The 16,694-nt window shown below is 36.0% G+C and overlaps 1 protein-coding gene across 1 annotated transcript; it reads right to left on the reverse strand.

The window, feature by feature from the left end:
- Window positions 1–3,984: 3,984 nt before the first annotated feature.
- LOC122313425 (receptor protein kinase TMK1-like) lies at window positions 3,985–8,124 on the reverse strand. Its single transcript, XM_043128409.1, has 2 exons — window positions 5,691–8,124; window positions 3,985–4,721 (listed from the first exon to the last, which is right to left on the reverse strand). The coding sequence occupies exons 1-2, from the start codon at window positions 8,029–8,031 to the stop codon at window positions 4,189–4,191; spliced, it is 2,874 nt and encodes a 957-aa protein (XP_042984343.1). The 5' UTR covers window positions 8,032–8,124; the 3' UTR covers window positions 3,985–4,188.
- Between the last annotated feature and the right edge of the window lie 8,570 nt (window positions 8,125–16,694).

Below are 16,694 nucleotides of genomic sequence, written 5' to 3' on the forward strand. Positions count from 1 at the left end.
TCTTGGCAAGGTTTTATACAATATAACAATGCATATATCTATGTAAGTCAGAACCCCAAAACACTACAAGTATCTTAGTCCATTCATTTAAGAAAACCATAAAACACTAAAACTAGAAGATCCAACCTCACCCTCTAGTTCTGCACTTCTGTAACTGTAAGCCAACCCCATTACCAAACACCAACAAGAGAGGACACAGAAGAAACCCTTTTAAGGCCCTAGGCTTGGACACCACCATGAGTTCATTTCCCCAACTATAGACCAACAATTGAAGAACACATTGAAGAAAAAAAATAGACAAACGGCAGTCCACAATAGACAAACAATATGCCAAAACAGATAAAAAAATGCAATACCATTTCAATCGATTCAATTCATAGATATCAATGTGGAGACCATAACATTTCAGGGAAAAAAATGTAGTACACAAAACAGCAAACAATGAATCATCTTTAATATCATTTCATCCTCAAAAAAAAAGAAAAAGAAAAGAAAAGCAAACAAATTTACCCAAACAGATGCTACCGGTGGTGGCAGATTCATGGAGGAAGAAGAACCGTTTCAGTTCGTGGAGCAAGAAGAACCGTATCATTTCGTGGAGCAAGCCTATTTCAGAAAAATTAGTTTGACCTTGCAATGCAAAGGAGATAAAATCAATCAGAGAAGAGAAATGCATAACGACGGCAAGAGAGAAGAGGGAGAGAAGAGAGAAGAGAGGGGAAGAGAGACTTACACAGAGACTACGGCAACCGCTAGGGAGATTTAGGGCTACGGGCTGAAGAACGACGACGAGATGAAAAAGATGGGAGTTCGGGACAGAAAGAAAGGAAAGAATGGCAAGGAATTTGGGATACCCAACAAGAAACCGAGGGAAACGGATGGGGGCAGGTAGTAAAAAACAAATAAAATATAATTTGCTCTTTGCATAGTGTCTCGCCAAACATGGAGAGAGCTGAAGCTTCACTGTAGAAGTTATGTCAACCTTTGAGTTTTAGCTAGGCTGTTGCAGATGAATTTCTGCAAATTTATGCTCCATTTTGGACTTGCATTGGGCAATGGCGAGGCCCTCTAGAACTCAGTCTGAACGCTCAATGCACTAGGCATTGGGCAATGCTCGAAGAGTGGAATGCAACCCTCGCTCGAACACAGTCTGAACGCTCAAACTCTAGAACTAAACTCAAGTCATTGCTCATTTCTGCATTATTTTTATTTTAAAATTTTAAAAAGTTGTATTATTAAAAATATTATAAAATTAAAATATTGTTAGAATATAATTTTTTAATAATATTTTTATTTTTAAATTTGAAAAATTTTATTCATTTTTGTGTTTTGTTCAGAAGTTTGGAAAAATTATAATGGTTAGATAATGATTAAATGAAAAAAGTAAAAATTAAAAATATTTATATTTGAATGATGTTTGGGATGAAAATTATGATAAATTTCAAAATGAGATGAGATAATACTACTTCCTAAACAAGCTCTAAGGAAATAAAAAGTTTATCCCTTGTAAAAATTAAGAGCATGTTTGGAGAATGCAGGCATGATGTGAAAAATCAGTGAATGGTAGTTATATGGTTTAAGTAAACATGTTTTATTAGGTTTTGAACAATGAGTATGAAAAGGTTGATAAAAATATTATAAAGTTAAAATATTTTTTAATATTATTTTTATTTTAAAAATTGAAAAAGTTGTATTGTTATTTTTTTTGTTTAGAAATTTCATAAAATTATAATGATTAGGTAATGATTAGATGAAAAAATTTAAAGTTTAAAATTAAAATACTTTTGTATTTGAATAATATTTAAAAAAAATTATAAAATAAAATGAAATCATTTCACTTTCTAAACAAACCCTTACTTTTTAGGGTGGCTCTATAACCACCACTAGAGCTCCTGTTAGTATATTTTCTATGCATTTTTTTGCTTTTTTTTCACATGTATTTTTTTAGTACTTTTAAAATATTTTAAAAAAAATCACAACGTCATTAAAAAATACATTCTTAATTATTAAAAAAAAAATTACAAATCCCAGCAAGAGCACCTAGTGGAAGCTCCCAACTACAAGAGTAGAATTTTTCTATTTCTTATCCTACTTAATGAAATTAAAAGTTCATCACCTATAAAAATTAAAAGAAAACACTAGGTTCACATATGATTTCTACCTGCCAAAATGTTTTTTAATTTTTTTAAAATTTATTTTATTTAGTGATTAAGTAATTATTTTTATATAAATATGTGATTTTTTTATTTTTAAAAAATATCTAAATAATTTTAAAAAATGGTGAAAGAAAAAGTTAAAAAAAAAAAAAAAGATTTTAAGTGATCGGCGAGGATTGTAGGTTGCAACCTCCAAAATTAAATGATCGAGCAACCAACTCAGTAAATACGGTGAAAAGCAACATGAAATAAGAAATATTAGCAAAATGGTGATTTGTGAAAAAGGAGCGTTTCTAGAACGAGGAATAATGCAGCTGGCAGGCAATCAATGTGCATGCAACTACCCATTGAAAGCCGAACACGTTTGATTTTATTACGCGTCATGTTACAGGCTGTACGGCATAGATTTGCCAGACAACTTGAGCTGTTGTAATAATGAGGTTCATCATCGTTCTCGCCTACGTTCAAACTTCAAACCATGATTTACGGTACTGCTTAAAGAGCACATGCATCTTTCCCTTCTATTTAATATATGAGTTATTTTACTAATAAAATATTCTGTTTTTGATTTAATGATTTCATCCAACTTTAGAAAAGGCCAATCAATCGCACGGCATATGCTTTATGATATGTTAATTGCGTCCATCCGTCTAAGATTGATATTTACAAGTCTTTCCAAAAATTGGATTTAATAATGACTTATCATCAAACTATCATTGCATAATTGATGCAATGAATAAAGGCGCAAATTAGAATTTATCCTTTTTTCCTCCATTTTTATAAATTTCTTTTTGGAATGCAAGATAAGGGGTGAAAGAATAATTCAAAAAACTGACCAACCTATACGAATAGAAACAATTCAATGATCGGTTCAGTCGGTTTCGATTTCCTTGTCCGAAAATTCATAAAAATAAGTTCGGTCTCAATTCTCATGGTTTTTATATTATATAATATATATTATATTTTTAAAATCGAAATCGAAGTATATATACTTTTAAATTTTTATATTATATGATATATATTATACACATTAAAAAATTAATATAGCATAGTCTTAGGTTATTCATTTGGGTCAGAATAACCAATCAATCCCATAAAAATAACCCTAATACCAAATCACCCCTCTTAAACCGAATCCAATCTAAATTCTGTTTTCCTTAGTGAACCCCTCGGTTTTAATTCTCACAATTCTAGAATCCACTTGAATCGGTTCAGTTTATCAGTACATCCAAAAGGAAAATTCTATTTATCATTCCCACACTTTACACACCACACTTATTTTAATTTTTTTTTTTTTTCATATTTATCATCCAAAACAAACCGATTACACTCCTGTGCAAGAGACCACACACAAGTCAAAATATATAACTCGAAACTTCACTGTTAAAATGACAGCATCTCAAACTCAACTAATGTAAGAAGTGTAACTGTAATGCTAAACAAAGAGAAGAATGCACAAAGCAAAAAGAAAACAGAGGGCATAAACAGTTTTACTATTCATGTTCTTCTCGTGTTTAAATCGCGGCTCAGAAACATAATACTAAGCAGTCAGTAGTAGAGTATCAAAAATTTCCCAAGGCAATTTTGAGGCGAAGAATAATTATAAAAAGCTTGGTAAAAGTAACACCTGTGCAACAAGATCAACTCTAGGTGACGACAGCAGAATCTATTGCAAAGAACTAAGGCGAATAAAGGACAACTTTCGAGTATGGTTTTTCTATAGAATTTGAGTAAAGCCATCAAAATCTTATGGTGATTTGTGGACATAACGACTGAACAATTTCTTTATGCTAGGTAGATTCTATCCATGTCAATCTCAAAATGGATGATCATTAAAGATCAGCTTCCCCTGTATAATCTTAAAATGAGAACCGTCCAAAATTCAAATATTATAGGAAGAAAAAAAGCATAGAGGACAACCTCACAAAAGAAGGGAAAAAAAAAAAAGAAGAGTAAGGAGCAAAGGGTAGAAGGAATAGAAAAGATGAAGCAGTTGGAGCCATCAAGAATAACCCAACTTCATTCCCAAGCTTCAACGTCCATCTGCCGATGTAAATGATTCTGCAAACCCGGATGGACGAGTTGGAATACTAGTTTGGGTATTGTCCCCACTAGCAAGGAAAGATGAAGAAGATGATTCATCCAAATTACTAATTCCCTCGGATGCCTGCCACTTTTTGAGTGCTTGTGGCAATGGCATATCAAGGTCAATTCCATACATATCCTCGGCATCTGGTTCTGCTGGTTTCCAGAACTCAACAAGAGATGAAAGCACATTCACTGCATGGCCCATGTCGGGCCTCTGATAGGGCTCCCTCGCAGTGCAGTGACCAGCCAACTCTGCAACAGTACTAATGCTGGCACGGGTTTCCTCGTCCAGTTCAATAGTTGGGTCGATGGTCTTCTGGAATGTATCCTTGCTAAGGTGCATTCTGCGAAACCATGTGACTAGGTGCAACCTTTCTTCAGGCTGGGATTCATCCAGTGCTTTTCTACCAGTGATCAGCTCCATTAGAATCACACCAAAGCTATAAACATCAACCTTGGTAGTCACCCTTCCAGTCACTGCCAAGTCAACCATGTAATTTTAATGTCAGAATCACCAGAATTGATAATTGACCAGAAAGCAAAATCAGAACAACGACCTGTACTTGCTATGGTATAATATCAAGCAAAAGGGAGGGATGCAGGGGGCATAGTTTGGCATATGAATAACAACCATCAGAATGGACTTCTGTTTAGTTACTATAGTATTTGATTAAAGAAAAGTTCTAATACTACCTTAAACTAATCAAAGAAGTAGAATAAAAAGTAGGTCAACTTTGTAATTACAAACTGATTACTTCTCCCACGCCAACTCTTATCTTAAACCTTTGGTATATAAATATAACCAACAACAAAACAGACACTAAATAAACAAAGGTACAAACAAAAATAAGTAATCAAAATAAATGTGAAGGAGGAGTAATCAAAGTAAATGCACCAAAATAGACTACAGAACAAGCCATGTAGTTGGGTACCGGAGTCTGCACGGTCATTATTTGACCTCTAATCCTCAAACCAGAGAGAGATGTTTTAAGTCCAAAGTCAGTGTCTTCATAATACATATTGACAAAAGCTCCATCACTCGTTGTTGTGTTACTTCATCCTGAAAGTTGTTTACAGGCAGTTGAATCGATACAATTGTTTTCTCAGAATGGAACCCTCAATTGTAGTTGGTGAAATAGATAATGTACTGCCATTTGCTATTCCATAAAAACTACTGCCAGTGTTCCTACTCTACTATAAAATGGCTTTTCTGTAAGGATGTGATATTAATTTGATTTTCACCTTGTTGCAGCCTCATTCCCTATTCAGGTTATTCCTCCTAACCTACTTTGTTATATATATGATGGTTTGACATTTACGTCTTGCTTATATTAAAATCCAATATCTCTTTTAATTGGTTTTTTCAAGGACAATGAACTAAAGATTTTTCTGTGCATCCGAAAGAGTAGAACTTTACTTAGTACTTCTAATCTTAGAAAAGATTACCTGCATATTCGGGAGCGAGATACCCGAAAGTTCCAGCCAGTCTAGTCTCAACGGAGAATTTTCCTTCTGGAGCAAGTCGAACCAATCCAAAGTCTGAAACTTTTGCTCTCATATCATCTCCAAGAAGAATGTTGGATGGTTTAAGATCCCTATGGATAAAGCTTTGATGGGCCAAACCATGTAGATATTCAACACCTCTGGCGACATCCAAGGCAATGGTCAACCTTCTTGTCCATTCAAGTGATTTCAACCCTATCTCTCTCCAGTTAAATAGATGCTGACTAAGAGTCCCCTGAGGCATGTATTCATAGACAAGAAGCTTCTCATTTCCATCCAAACAGTACCCAAGAAGAGCAACCAAGTGTCTGTGTCGAACCTTAGTAAGAACTTGAATCTCAGACATGAATTCAGAAAGGCCCTTTTCACCCACTGCCCCCGATTCCATTCTCTTCACTGCAATCTTCGTCCCATCATGCAACTCTCCTCTGTAAACAGTTCCAAATCCCCCTCTACCCAATATATTTTCCTCGCTGAAATTGTTGGTCACGTTCTTCAAAACTTGAATGGAAATGACCATACTACCAGCCTCCACAACGTGAATGTCACCATGTCCATTACTTCCGGGACTGAAAGCTTCATTCGCTCCACCATTAACACTACGCTCAGCAACAGTGATCTTCAAGGCATCCTGTTCCCCTGAATGTTGCGGATGTATTACAACAGTATGTGGACTTTGTACTTTCCCAGAACGATAATGTTTTCGTCTAAACAGACAGAAACCAACAACTCCAACTAATAGCAACGCGCCAACACAGCCGAAAACACCCCCCACAATCGCTCCACCAGCCTTGGATTGTTTCTTAACATTTCCATCACCACCACCACCACCACCACCACCATCTGGATTGGAAGGTGAACCCGGTGGAGAAAAATCCTTTCCTATATCAGGGTTCCCAACTGTAATCACTTCCACATTACTTCTAAAAGATGGGACATTACCATGCAGTTTATTGTTTGAAACGTTGAGAAACTTAAGATTAGGCAATGCCGTTAGCTCGGTAGGGATAGTACCTGTCAGATTATTATCAGACAGAATCAATTTTTGCATCGACGCAAGCAGAGAAAACTTCGGAGAAATCGTCCCTGAGAGACCCATTCTCTGAAAATTAACAATCGTAATGTTGCCATCGCCAACGCATACAATCCCCTTCCAGTTATTACAAGGATCATTTCCTTTCCAATTCTCTGCAAAAGTTTCCGGGTAACCGAACGCCTCCACAACCGATAGCAAATCATTAACACGCCCATCGCAGGCACCACCGGGGTTTTCCGTGCAGAAACTATTGCTGCCTTCCCTCATGTCAAGGTTCACATTCCGACCAAACGTCGGCCGCGGCCCTTGAAGCAAATTATTCGTTAAGTTCACTGTTATAAGGTTTGGAAGATTCACCAATGATGCCGGAACAATACCCGTTAGTTGGTTGTCCCTAAAACTAGCATCCTGCAAGCGTTCCACTCTGGAAAAGTCCGGTATCGGACCCGTTAACTGGTTCCCATGTAACCAAACAGAAGTCAAGGATTCCATACCGGCCAGCACCGCAATTGTACCATTAAGCTTATTATTACCCTGCTGTCCGTTTAACCAAAGGGTCTGAATTCCCGAACCCGCAAAGCTCGGAGGCAATTCGCCTTGGAGTTTATTAAAGGCCAAATGCAGGTCCGCCAAACTTACCAAAGTGCTGAAAAGGTCTGGGATTTCACCGGTGAGATTGACGCTGTTGGCCGAGAAGAACTTTAGCGAAGTTGCGTCTTTGATACTCTCCGGGATGGTCCACGGAGAGAAGGGGTTGTAATCGATGGCTATTGATTGCAAGGCCGTCATGCCGGTGAAGAAATCGGTGGGGAAGGAAGTGAAGCGGTTGGTGTGGGCTATGATTGTGAGAAGCGAGCCATGGCCTGCAAAGCTGGGGAATGGACCGGTGAACTGGTTTTGCTGGACCTCGAACTGGGTCATGGCGGAGAGGTTCCGGAGCTCGTTGGGAAGCGTGCCACTGAGGTTCAAGCCCTTGATTTGGATGGCGTGGATCCGCTTCGATCCGTCGCATCTAATGTAAGCCCAGTTACATGGGTCGGGGTCGGACCATCTGAGAGAGTCGGAGTTTTCGATGCTCTGTTTGAGAAGGTTCATGACTTGCGCATCGTCGGAGTGGACGGGAAGAGAGAAGGAAAGGAAGCAGAGAAGAAGAGGAAGGGAAAGGGTGAAAGTAAGAAGACATGGACGGTGGGTCGCCATGTTTTTGGAGAAACCGATAATACAAACAGGTAGCCCTGTTGTAGACATATAAGGGGAAGCGGTGCCGCGGTGGAGAGAATATAGTCAATAGATGTAGAGAGTCTGCAATGGACTAGGGTACTGGCTACGAACAAGTGGAAAAAAGGCTGTATTTCTAATAAGAGTAATGATATATATATAGTAAATATTGTGTAATTATTTTTAAAAAAATAAAATTTATTATTAAAAAATTAATTTTTTATATAAATTATATATTAATTTATTTTTTTAAAAAAGACTATACGATATTTATATAATTATAATTATAAATATTATTTCTTTCTGAGAATTTTCCTACGACAGTAAAATACCTCTGCAGTCTGCAGTGGACAATTGGACATCACATGCAGATATTTAATTCCGACAGAAAACGCCAAAACAAAACAAAATCAAGAGAACGGAAGATACTAGAGATGCGTTCTGTAGAAGTGTGATGTTGACAAAAATAAAATGTTTATAAAAATAAAATTTATAAATTAATGTAGATAACTTCTAATACATTAAAGCTTCGTTATATGAAATAAGATGAAATAAGATGAGATGAGATGAAATTAGATAAAATATATATTTATTTTTAAAGATGAGATGAAATAAAAATTTTGAGATATGTTGAGATGAGATAAGATGAGATTAGATGAAATATGTGTTTATTTTTAGAAATGAGATTAGGGCTGGGCAACCGGGCCGGATTTTTTTCCGGCCCGGTCCATAACCCGGATAACCGGGTTCCGATTACGGGCACCGGTCCGGAAAACACCCGGGCCGGTACCCGGTTTCTAAAACCCGGGTGCATCCGGGCCGGGTACCCGGATACCTTTGAAGTGAATTTTGAACGAACATTATGCGCAAAGATCTGAAAAATAAAGAGAGTGCCGCAATACATTTTTTCTGGAAAAAGTTTAATAATATAGACTTAAAAAAAAAAAAAAAAAAAAAAAACCGGGTTGAGGCCGGAACCCGGATTTCCGGGTTGTAAAAACCCGGATCAATCCAGGTTTCAGCCCGGTCGTAACCCGGGTATATCCGGGCCGGACTCCGGCCCGGATTTGGAATCCGGGTTCCGGGCCGGGTATACCCGGATACCCGGTCCGGTACCCGGTTGCCCAGTCCTAAATGAGATGAGATTAGTTTGACTTTATTATAGTTAGTAATATGATGAGACCCACAAATATTTATAGTGCTTTTTATAATATTTTATTTATTTACCAATGCTGCAATTCTTTTTTTTATTTTTCTATTTTTTTCTGCTTCTTTTGTTTATTTATTTATTAATGGTGTATTTTTTTTTTGCTGATTCCTTTTTTTTTAACTGAGAGAAACCATTTGGTCTTTTTTTTTTTGTTATTTCATTTGTTTATTTATTTACCAATAATGTATTTTTTTTTTTGCTACTTCCTTTCTTATTAACCATTTGGTCAAAATTCTTTTTTCTACTTATTTTGTTTATTTATTTACTAATGATGATTTTTTTTTTGGTGCATCCTTTTTTTTAACCATTTGGTCTTTTTTTTTTTTTTTTTTTTGCTTCATTTGTTTATTTATTTACCAATAATGATTTTTTTTTCTGCTTCCCTTTTTTTTTTAACCATTTTGTTTTTTTTTTGCCTACTTCCTTTATTTATTTATTTACCAATAGTGTAATTTTTTTTAGATGAAAACTTGAGATCTTTTGAGATGAAAACTTGAAAAGAAACTTAAGATTTTTTGAGATGAAAACCTGAGAAAAAATTTGAAATCTTTTGAGATGAAAACTGGTAAATCAAAATGTGTGTTTGTTTTTGTAAAACTTCTGACAGTACGAAAACTTTGAAAAATTTTTAAAGTTTTGATTTTTAGTCACGAAAACAAACGAGACCTTAATATATTTATAGTAAAATATCTTTATAATTTAATGTATCCAAAAATTATATCAGTTTTGTGAATTTTTTATGAGATTCTTGTGTAAATTAAATATTTCTTTTAATTAATAATGAGTTTGTTCTATATCTCTATCTTTTCACTCTTTCAATCTTTTTTATTTTATTGTTTTAATCTTCCCATTTATAATTTTTCTAATGGATTCCTTCTGTGTACTTTCGTTTAAAAAATTTAGCGAAAACTAAAGTGAATGTGACACCATGGAGAGAGTAAATTAGAAAACAAAATTAATAACACTAGGATTAAGCAGTATACTGCACTACTATTAATTATATTTTTATTATTTTTTATTATTATTTAACATTTTATAATTATTATTTTATTATTTATTTATTATTATGTCTGAAATTAACTTACTATCTAAACGCAACTTAAGAGAATATAATTAAAAATATAAGAATCATAAGATAATTAAGCCAATTTCATTTTTATTTATTTTTTAAAATAGTCTTTCCAAGATAGGGATTAGGTTGGGATCTTAATCCACAAATTGATATTTGAATTTATCCTTGATTTAATTGAAAATGAATCTTTGTTAATTTGGTGTGGGATCAATATGTCACACGTGATTGATGTGTATATTAATGCTACGTGTGAACCAATTAAAGACTAACACGTATTCTAATAAAAAATAGTATCAAACTTATCACATTTTTGTAATTTGAGGCCTCAATTTTTAAATTTTTAAATCAGGACTCGAAATTTAAGAAAGTGGCAATTAGATATATTTTACACTTTTCGCTTATAAAACTAATGAAAGGACACGTGATACTCTTTGGTTGGCCGATACGTAGAATCAATTTATACACCATAAACCAAAAGCTAACACGTAGCATACAACCAAAGGCTAACACGTGGCAACTTTCAACATATTTTATCATCTAGCCCAATCTCCAGCCCAATCTCTACATCTGTCAGCAACTTGTAAGCTGTTTTTACTGGAATCTTTCATCCTTTGCTTGCCTCCATGTAATCTTATCTTCCCCGGCCAATCTCAGATACCAATTATGCAAAAGTTGAAAACTGAGGTCTAGAATTGTAAAAATGTAAAAATCCAAGTACTAATTTTGCAATTAACTCTAAGAAACAAGTGAATAGATTTTAACTTGTTTACTGCGGTTATTAATTTCGTTTATTGATTCATTTAACAAAGACTAATTCTATTTAATGATCTTCACACCGCACACAATCCCTGAGACATGATTCAATTTGAAAAATAAATTTTAAAATATAAATTTTACAAACCAAACCATACAATTTGGGCATTTGGCACATTGAATTTAACATTTTGTTGGTATCTGCATTGGGAGTGTGATGCCTCAAAGTTTGGATTTCTTGGAAAGTAACTACAATTGAGAATGACACTAAATTTAAGAAAAATTATATTATTAAATTAGTATGTAGAGCACACTTATTCAAATACTTACATGGTATAATTTAACTTGAACAATAAATTTTTAAAATTTGAATTTTATAAATTAAATTTTACTATTTAAGTAATGTGAATTTGTGTGCTTTACACACCAATTTAAGAAATATAATAACTCTAAAATCTAATAAGATCCCTAAGAAAATACACAAGACCTATGGTAAGTCTCGCATAGGCAATGGCTCGGAACGCCATCAATATAGATATCATCCTCTACATCTAGAAAGTTGTTAGCTTTGGAAAATGCTTGTACAGACTTAGATTTTGATTGGTAAAAAAAAAACACGCTTTATGACATTTCCACTATAAATAAATTTAAAAAAAAAAATCTTGAATTTGGGTTACACATTTGATAAAATTTTCTATGTATTTTTTTTTTTTTTGGTTCTTATATATATATATATTATTTAAAAAATATTTAATGAAATGATGTTCTTCTTTACACATTTTATCATCCACAATCACAAAATCAACGTGGCATATTTTATGTGCTTGTTTATTTAAGTATTTGACTGATGAAACCATTTGAAATCTATCACATCAACAAGTGTGACAATGGATAAAAAGCTTTAAGATGTAGCATTGTTCAATTATTTATCCTTGCCAAGGTATTTTCTGTTTTTCTTTGAAGCTTTAAGACTATTTGATAAAAGAAAAAGTATTTAGCTAAATAAAAATCGCAGAGAATAAAAACATTTACGTATATAAATTGAGGATCCTCTTTAAGTTTCTTATATACCATTTGTATATCTTGATTGAGATAAATATTGTGTATAATGTTAGAAATACGACAGTTATTTAATTTGAATTTCATTCGACAATCCCAAAGGATTACAGCATATCAATCACAAGTATATTTGGCTTAATGAGCTCTAAAAGAGATCCCCACCACATAAGTAAATCATTCACGTACTAAGCATGTCTTAAGTAGTTGGTGAACTGTTTCATTGCCTTTGTCTTGCACGACACACCTCATAGTCATGAACATTTTTTCAAAAGATCTTGAATCTTATGCACCAAGTTACCCATACTTGATAAAGTGGAGAAGTGGAATTGGTGGCCTCAGTCACTTTCAAGAATAAGTAACTAACTCTAAATAGGAACTCATTTGTACACCTTATATATAGCAACATAGCAATAGCCTCAATATCTTCTACTTCATTAACCTTGTCGATACACTGTTTTTGACTCCCTAGCAAAAACTTCCTTGGAATCCTTACTTCAAAACCTGCAACACAATAGATTCAGGTGGAATGGTCCAGCTTCAAACACTCTGAAGATTAAAGTCAAAATACTTGAAGACAACAGAGAAATAAGGCTTTATAGTTTATCTGCTGGTGGTAGAAACGGGGAATTATTCCTTGTAATGCTTGACATTGAGGAGACTGCATTAAATTCTCTCTTACCTCTAAGGATCAGTAACTGCCATTTGGTCGCCAATACAGCATGCTGTATTGGGATTTACATCTCGTTCACTAAAATGATCCATAAGGTCACATGCATTTATTGCTCCAATCTTGAGGGTCATTCTAATCCCATCCAGTTGGTACCTGGTTTGATGCTAGCAAAATCATCTTTCCGTGTGTGATTGACAAATCAGGGTTTCCGCCCATGAGGAGCACTTTCCTTGGCGAGGTAATGGGCGCCTATTTAGGCAAGATTCTGGTTGCGCTACCTTGGTGTGGCATCGGAATTTGATTGAGCAAGGCAGCAAACACGATCTTAGAAAAGTTGGCTAGCACCCATTTAGGTGATATGGTGGCGCTATGCCTGAGCATGATCATAAGGGGCATGCATATCTCTGTGGTGTTGACAGCTTGTATTGCTGGTACTGAGCTACATAGCAGCAGGATGGTGAGCTTTTGCTATATGTCTTGGCCGCCATTTGATTTGTATGGGTATTTGGTGTGGCGCCCCTGTAGTTCAACGTCGAGATGTGAGTTGATTGGCTATATTCCTCTTCAGGCATGGGAATCTTGTTTGCCCGTGTGCTAGGCACAAGTGTTTAACAATAATTATAGTAGAATAAGTAAAGGGGATTAGTCGGAGACTAATATAGCAGTACTAGAGAAGTGTACAAATACTCTTTCGTCAATAATAAAATGCGTATGTCACTATAGCTTTGTCCCAAATATAATTACATTCCATTATAAGCTCATTACTAACATCAAAATATAAAGAACCATAAATTTGTTGTCGCCCAACTACAATAAACATTGTGAAATTTACATAACTACTAAAGCAAAATGGGGACAGGCACCAATGGCTATTCCTCCTGCCGGGATGGTCTTTCTTCCTCAAGGTAACACCCCTAGGCTACATCTACATCAAAGTCTACGGTTTAGAGGAGTGAAACTGTAGTAGGACCATCATGATTATATTTAAATGAAACCTCAACAAGTTAAAGCCCATGACAGTACTAATAATGAAAGGAAATAGTAATGAATATGTATGCACAAGTTTATGTAAATAAAGTTGAAAACACATACATCTTATGCATGTCGAGAAATCACCCTCTAAGTAACATATATTCATAAGCATGGGGAGGAATCACTCATTGTGAAAACACATATAATCATAAGCATGGCGAGGAATCACCCTATTAAACACATATATTCGTAAGTGTAGCGAGGAATAAAAAATAAATAACTAGGAGCTGTCGTGAGAACACCAAATATAAGGAATCACTCCACCTATTGGACACAGAGAATCTCTCTATTCGGTCAACACGTGAAATACATTCACCAAAACACAATGAGAAATCACTCCACCTGTTAACAAAGAGAATCTCTCTACCTTGTCAACATGTGGAGTACCTCACCCAAAACATCACAAATAATTTTTCACTTGATCAACACGGGGACTTTCTTTACCTGCATTGCTATGTGAAGCTATATGGAAATGCCCCACCCAAATCACCACAAGGAATTCCTTTACCCATATGAGATTTGTGTCCTTGGGTCCAATCCCGCAGACCTTTCCCTAATAAGGGTCTCCCACATGGCGCTGGACCATACCTCTGAGATCAAATGATATGGCCTGCAGATTAGTAATATTTTTTCTTTCCTCAGGTTCACTCTAGATGTGACATCTCTTATGGCTTAGAGGTAGACTATGTCTTCTTGCAGCAATACTAAATGATAGAACAACGAACCGTGAAGTGTTCAAAACCACCATGGCCAAGGTTTGGACCACTACAGGCTGGATTACCTTTAAGGAATTTGGACCCAACAAGTTCCTCTTGGAGTTTCAACTCCTAGCCGATAAGAGGAAGGTCCTGCAAGGAAGGCCTTGGTCTTTCGACTGACACCTTATATGCCTCAAGGAGTTCGAAGGTGAACTCACCCCAAACAAGGTGAAGTTCAACTCAAAACCCCACTAGGTCCAAGTGCACAACCTTCCCTTCGCAGGCATGAACAATCACTTGGGGGAAAGAATAGGTGCAGCCATTGGTAAGGTCCTTGAGGTGGAAGTAGATGATCAGGGGCTGCATGGGGAAGCTTTCTAAGACTCAAAGTGGAGGTGAACGTCACAAAGCCCCTGACAAGCAGCCGGATGGTTAATTTGGCTAGAAAACAAAGCTTGTCATACTTCAAATAGGAACGCCTTCCAAATTTCTACTTCAAGTGCAGTTTATTAAAACATGCAAATGGTAAATGCCCCAATTTTAGCCAAACCTCCCAGTCCCAAGATCAATACGGTCAGTGGATGAGAGCACCCAGTGTGTTCCCTTCTTTAGTTAACGTGAAGAAGTATGGCAGGTCACCAGAATCCCCAACTCAGGGCCCCTCTCCAGGGAGCAGGCAGAAGCAGATGATGATCGGGAAGCGGGTCAGGGGAAGTTGCACTCATCAGAAGAGAGAAAGGACGTATGGCAGGACAACCCGACGAGTGAATTGCACCAAAAAGGGCCATGTTCATCCTTGGTCAGCCCATACAGGGCATGGATATGTTTGTGATGGATTGCAAAATTTCATATTGCAGATTTTACAAGTTCGCTCGAGCAGAGGCTTTTGGCCGCTCGAGCGAATTCAGGCAGATTCAAATGCTCGACTGCCGCTCGACAGGGAGCTCGAGCAGGTTGCTGAAAAACGAAGATCGCTCGAGCGGAGACATTGGCCGCTCGAGCGAAATCAGGCAGAGTCGAACGCTCGATGTGTGCTCGATAGGACGCTCGAGCGAAATCAGGCAGAGTCGAACGCTCGACGCGCGCTCGACACCCCGCTCGAGCGAACATCGTATTTTGACAGATTTTAGGTTTTCCGCCGTGGGACCATATAAAAGGCCATTCTTCACTCTAGAGCCGCGGTTTTTGACTGGAGAACACTCTTTGGGAGAGAAAAACATAGCTAGAGGGATTCAAATCATTTGTTTTGGAGACGGAATTCCAATTTATTGCACGTACGTTGGATTCTTACACGAGCACGGACGGGAGAAAGGCGTTGAATCGTTCTCTTGAGCTTTTGACGACCAGTTGAGGCTGCAAGGAGGATTTTTCAGTGTTTATTTTCTTCTTCCCATCTTCTCAGAATAATTATGGTGAATTCGTTTATGTTGAATTCCAATTCTAGTATGAGCTAAATTTTCTTCTTTCTAGGAAAACGATGTAACCTAATTCCGAACTATGCTTGTTTGTCCATGCTAATTTAATGCAATTCTCTCTTTGTTTATCTGATTTATTCTGAGTTTAATGCTTCTAATTAACTGGCCATTGATTAGATGATTATTAATCTTGTGATTTGCTATCGAAAGAGGGAATCATAGGGTAGATCTTGGATATTTCAGCATAGGTAAGTATAGAGATCGAAAGACTTGTATGAACCTGTGTAGTAATTAAATCATTGGTCTTATTGCGTTCTTGATTATTTAATTTGCATACTCTTGTGTGAATTGATAAACTAGAATCAATTCCAATTGACTATCGAAAGAGGCTTTTGGATGAATTAGAGATTTGCTAATAGACAAAAGAGGTTTAAGTTAAATTAGCTGGATGAGAAAAGCATAGTGAAGAATTATGGTGAAATCGATTTCCTAGAAGTTTTCTTCCCTATTGAATTTGATCTTCAAACATCAGTTTTACTTTCTTTGCTTATTTCTCTTGAGTTGATCTAGTTTTATTTGCTACTACAAAAACCTTAGCGATTCCTCTAGATAAAATTGAGATTAGCATAATTTTGGTATTTGGCAAGAGTAAGGTACCAATCCCTGAGGACGATACTCTTCTTATTACTTTACTATAAAACTACGATACTGTGCACTTGCAGTTTTGCACCGGTCAAGTTTTTGGCGCCGTTGCCGGGGATTAGTTTATTCTTATTTTTTTTTG

This window comes from Carya illinoinensis, chromosome 6 (genome assembly GCF_018687715.1).
Source record: "Carya illinoinensis cultivar Pawnee chromosome 6, C.illinoinensisPawnee_v1, whole genome shotgun sequence".
Lineage (NCBI taxonomy): Eukaryota > Viridiplantae > Streptophyta > Magnoliopsida > Fagales > Juglandaceae > Carya > Carya illinoinensis.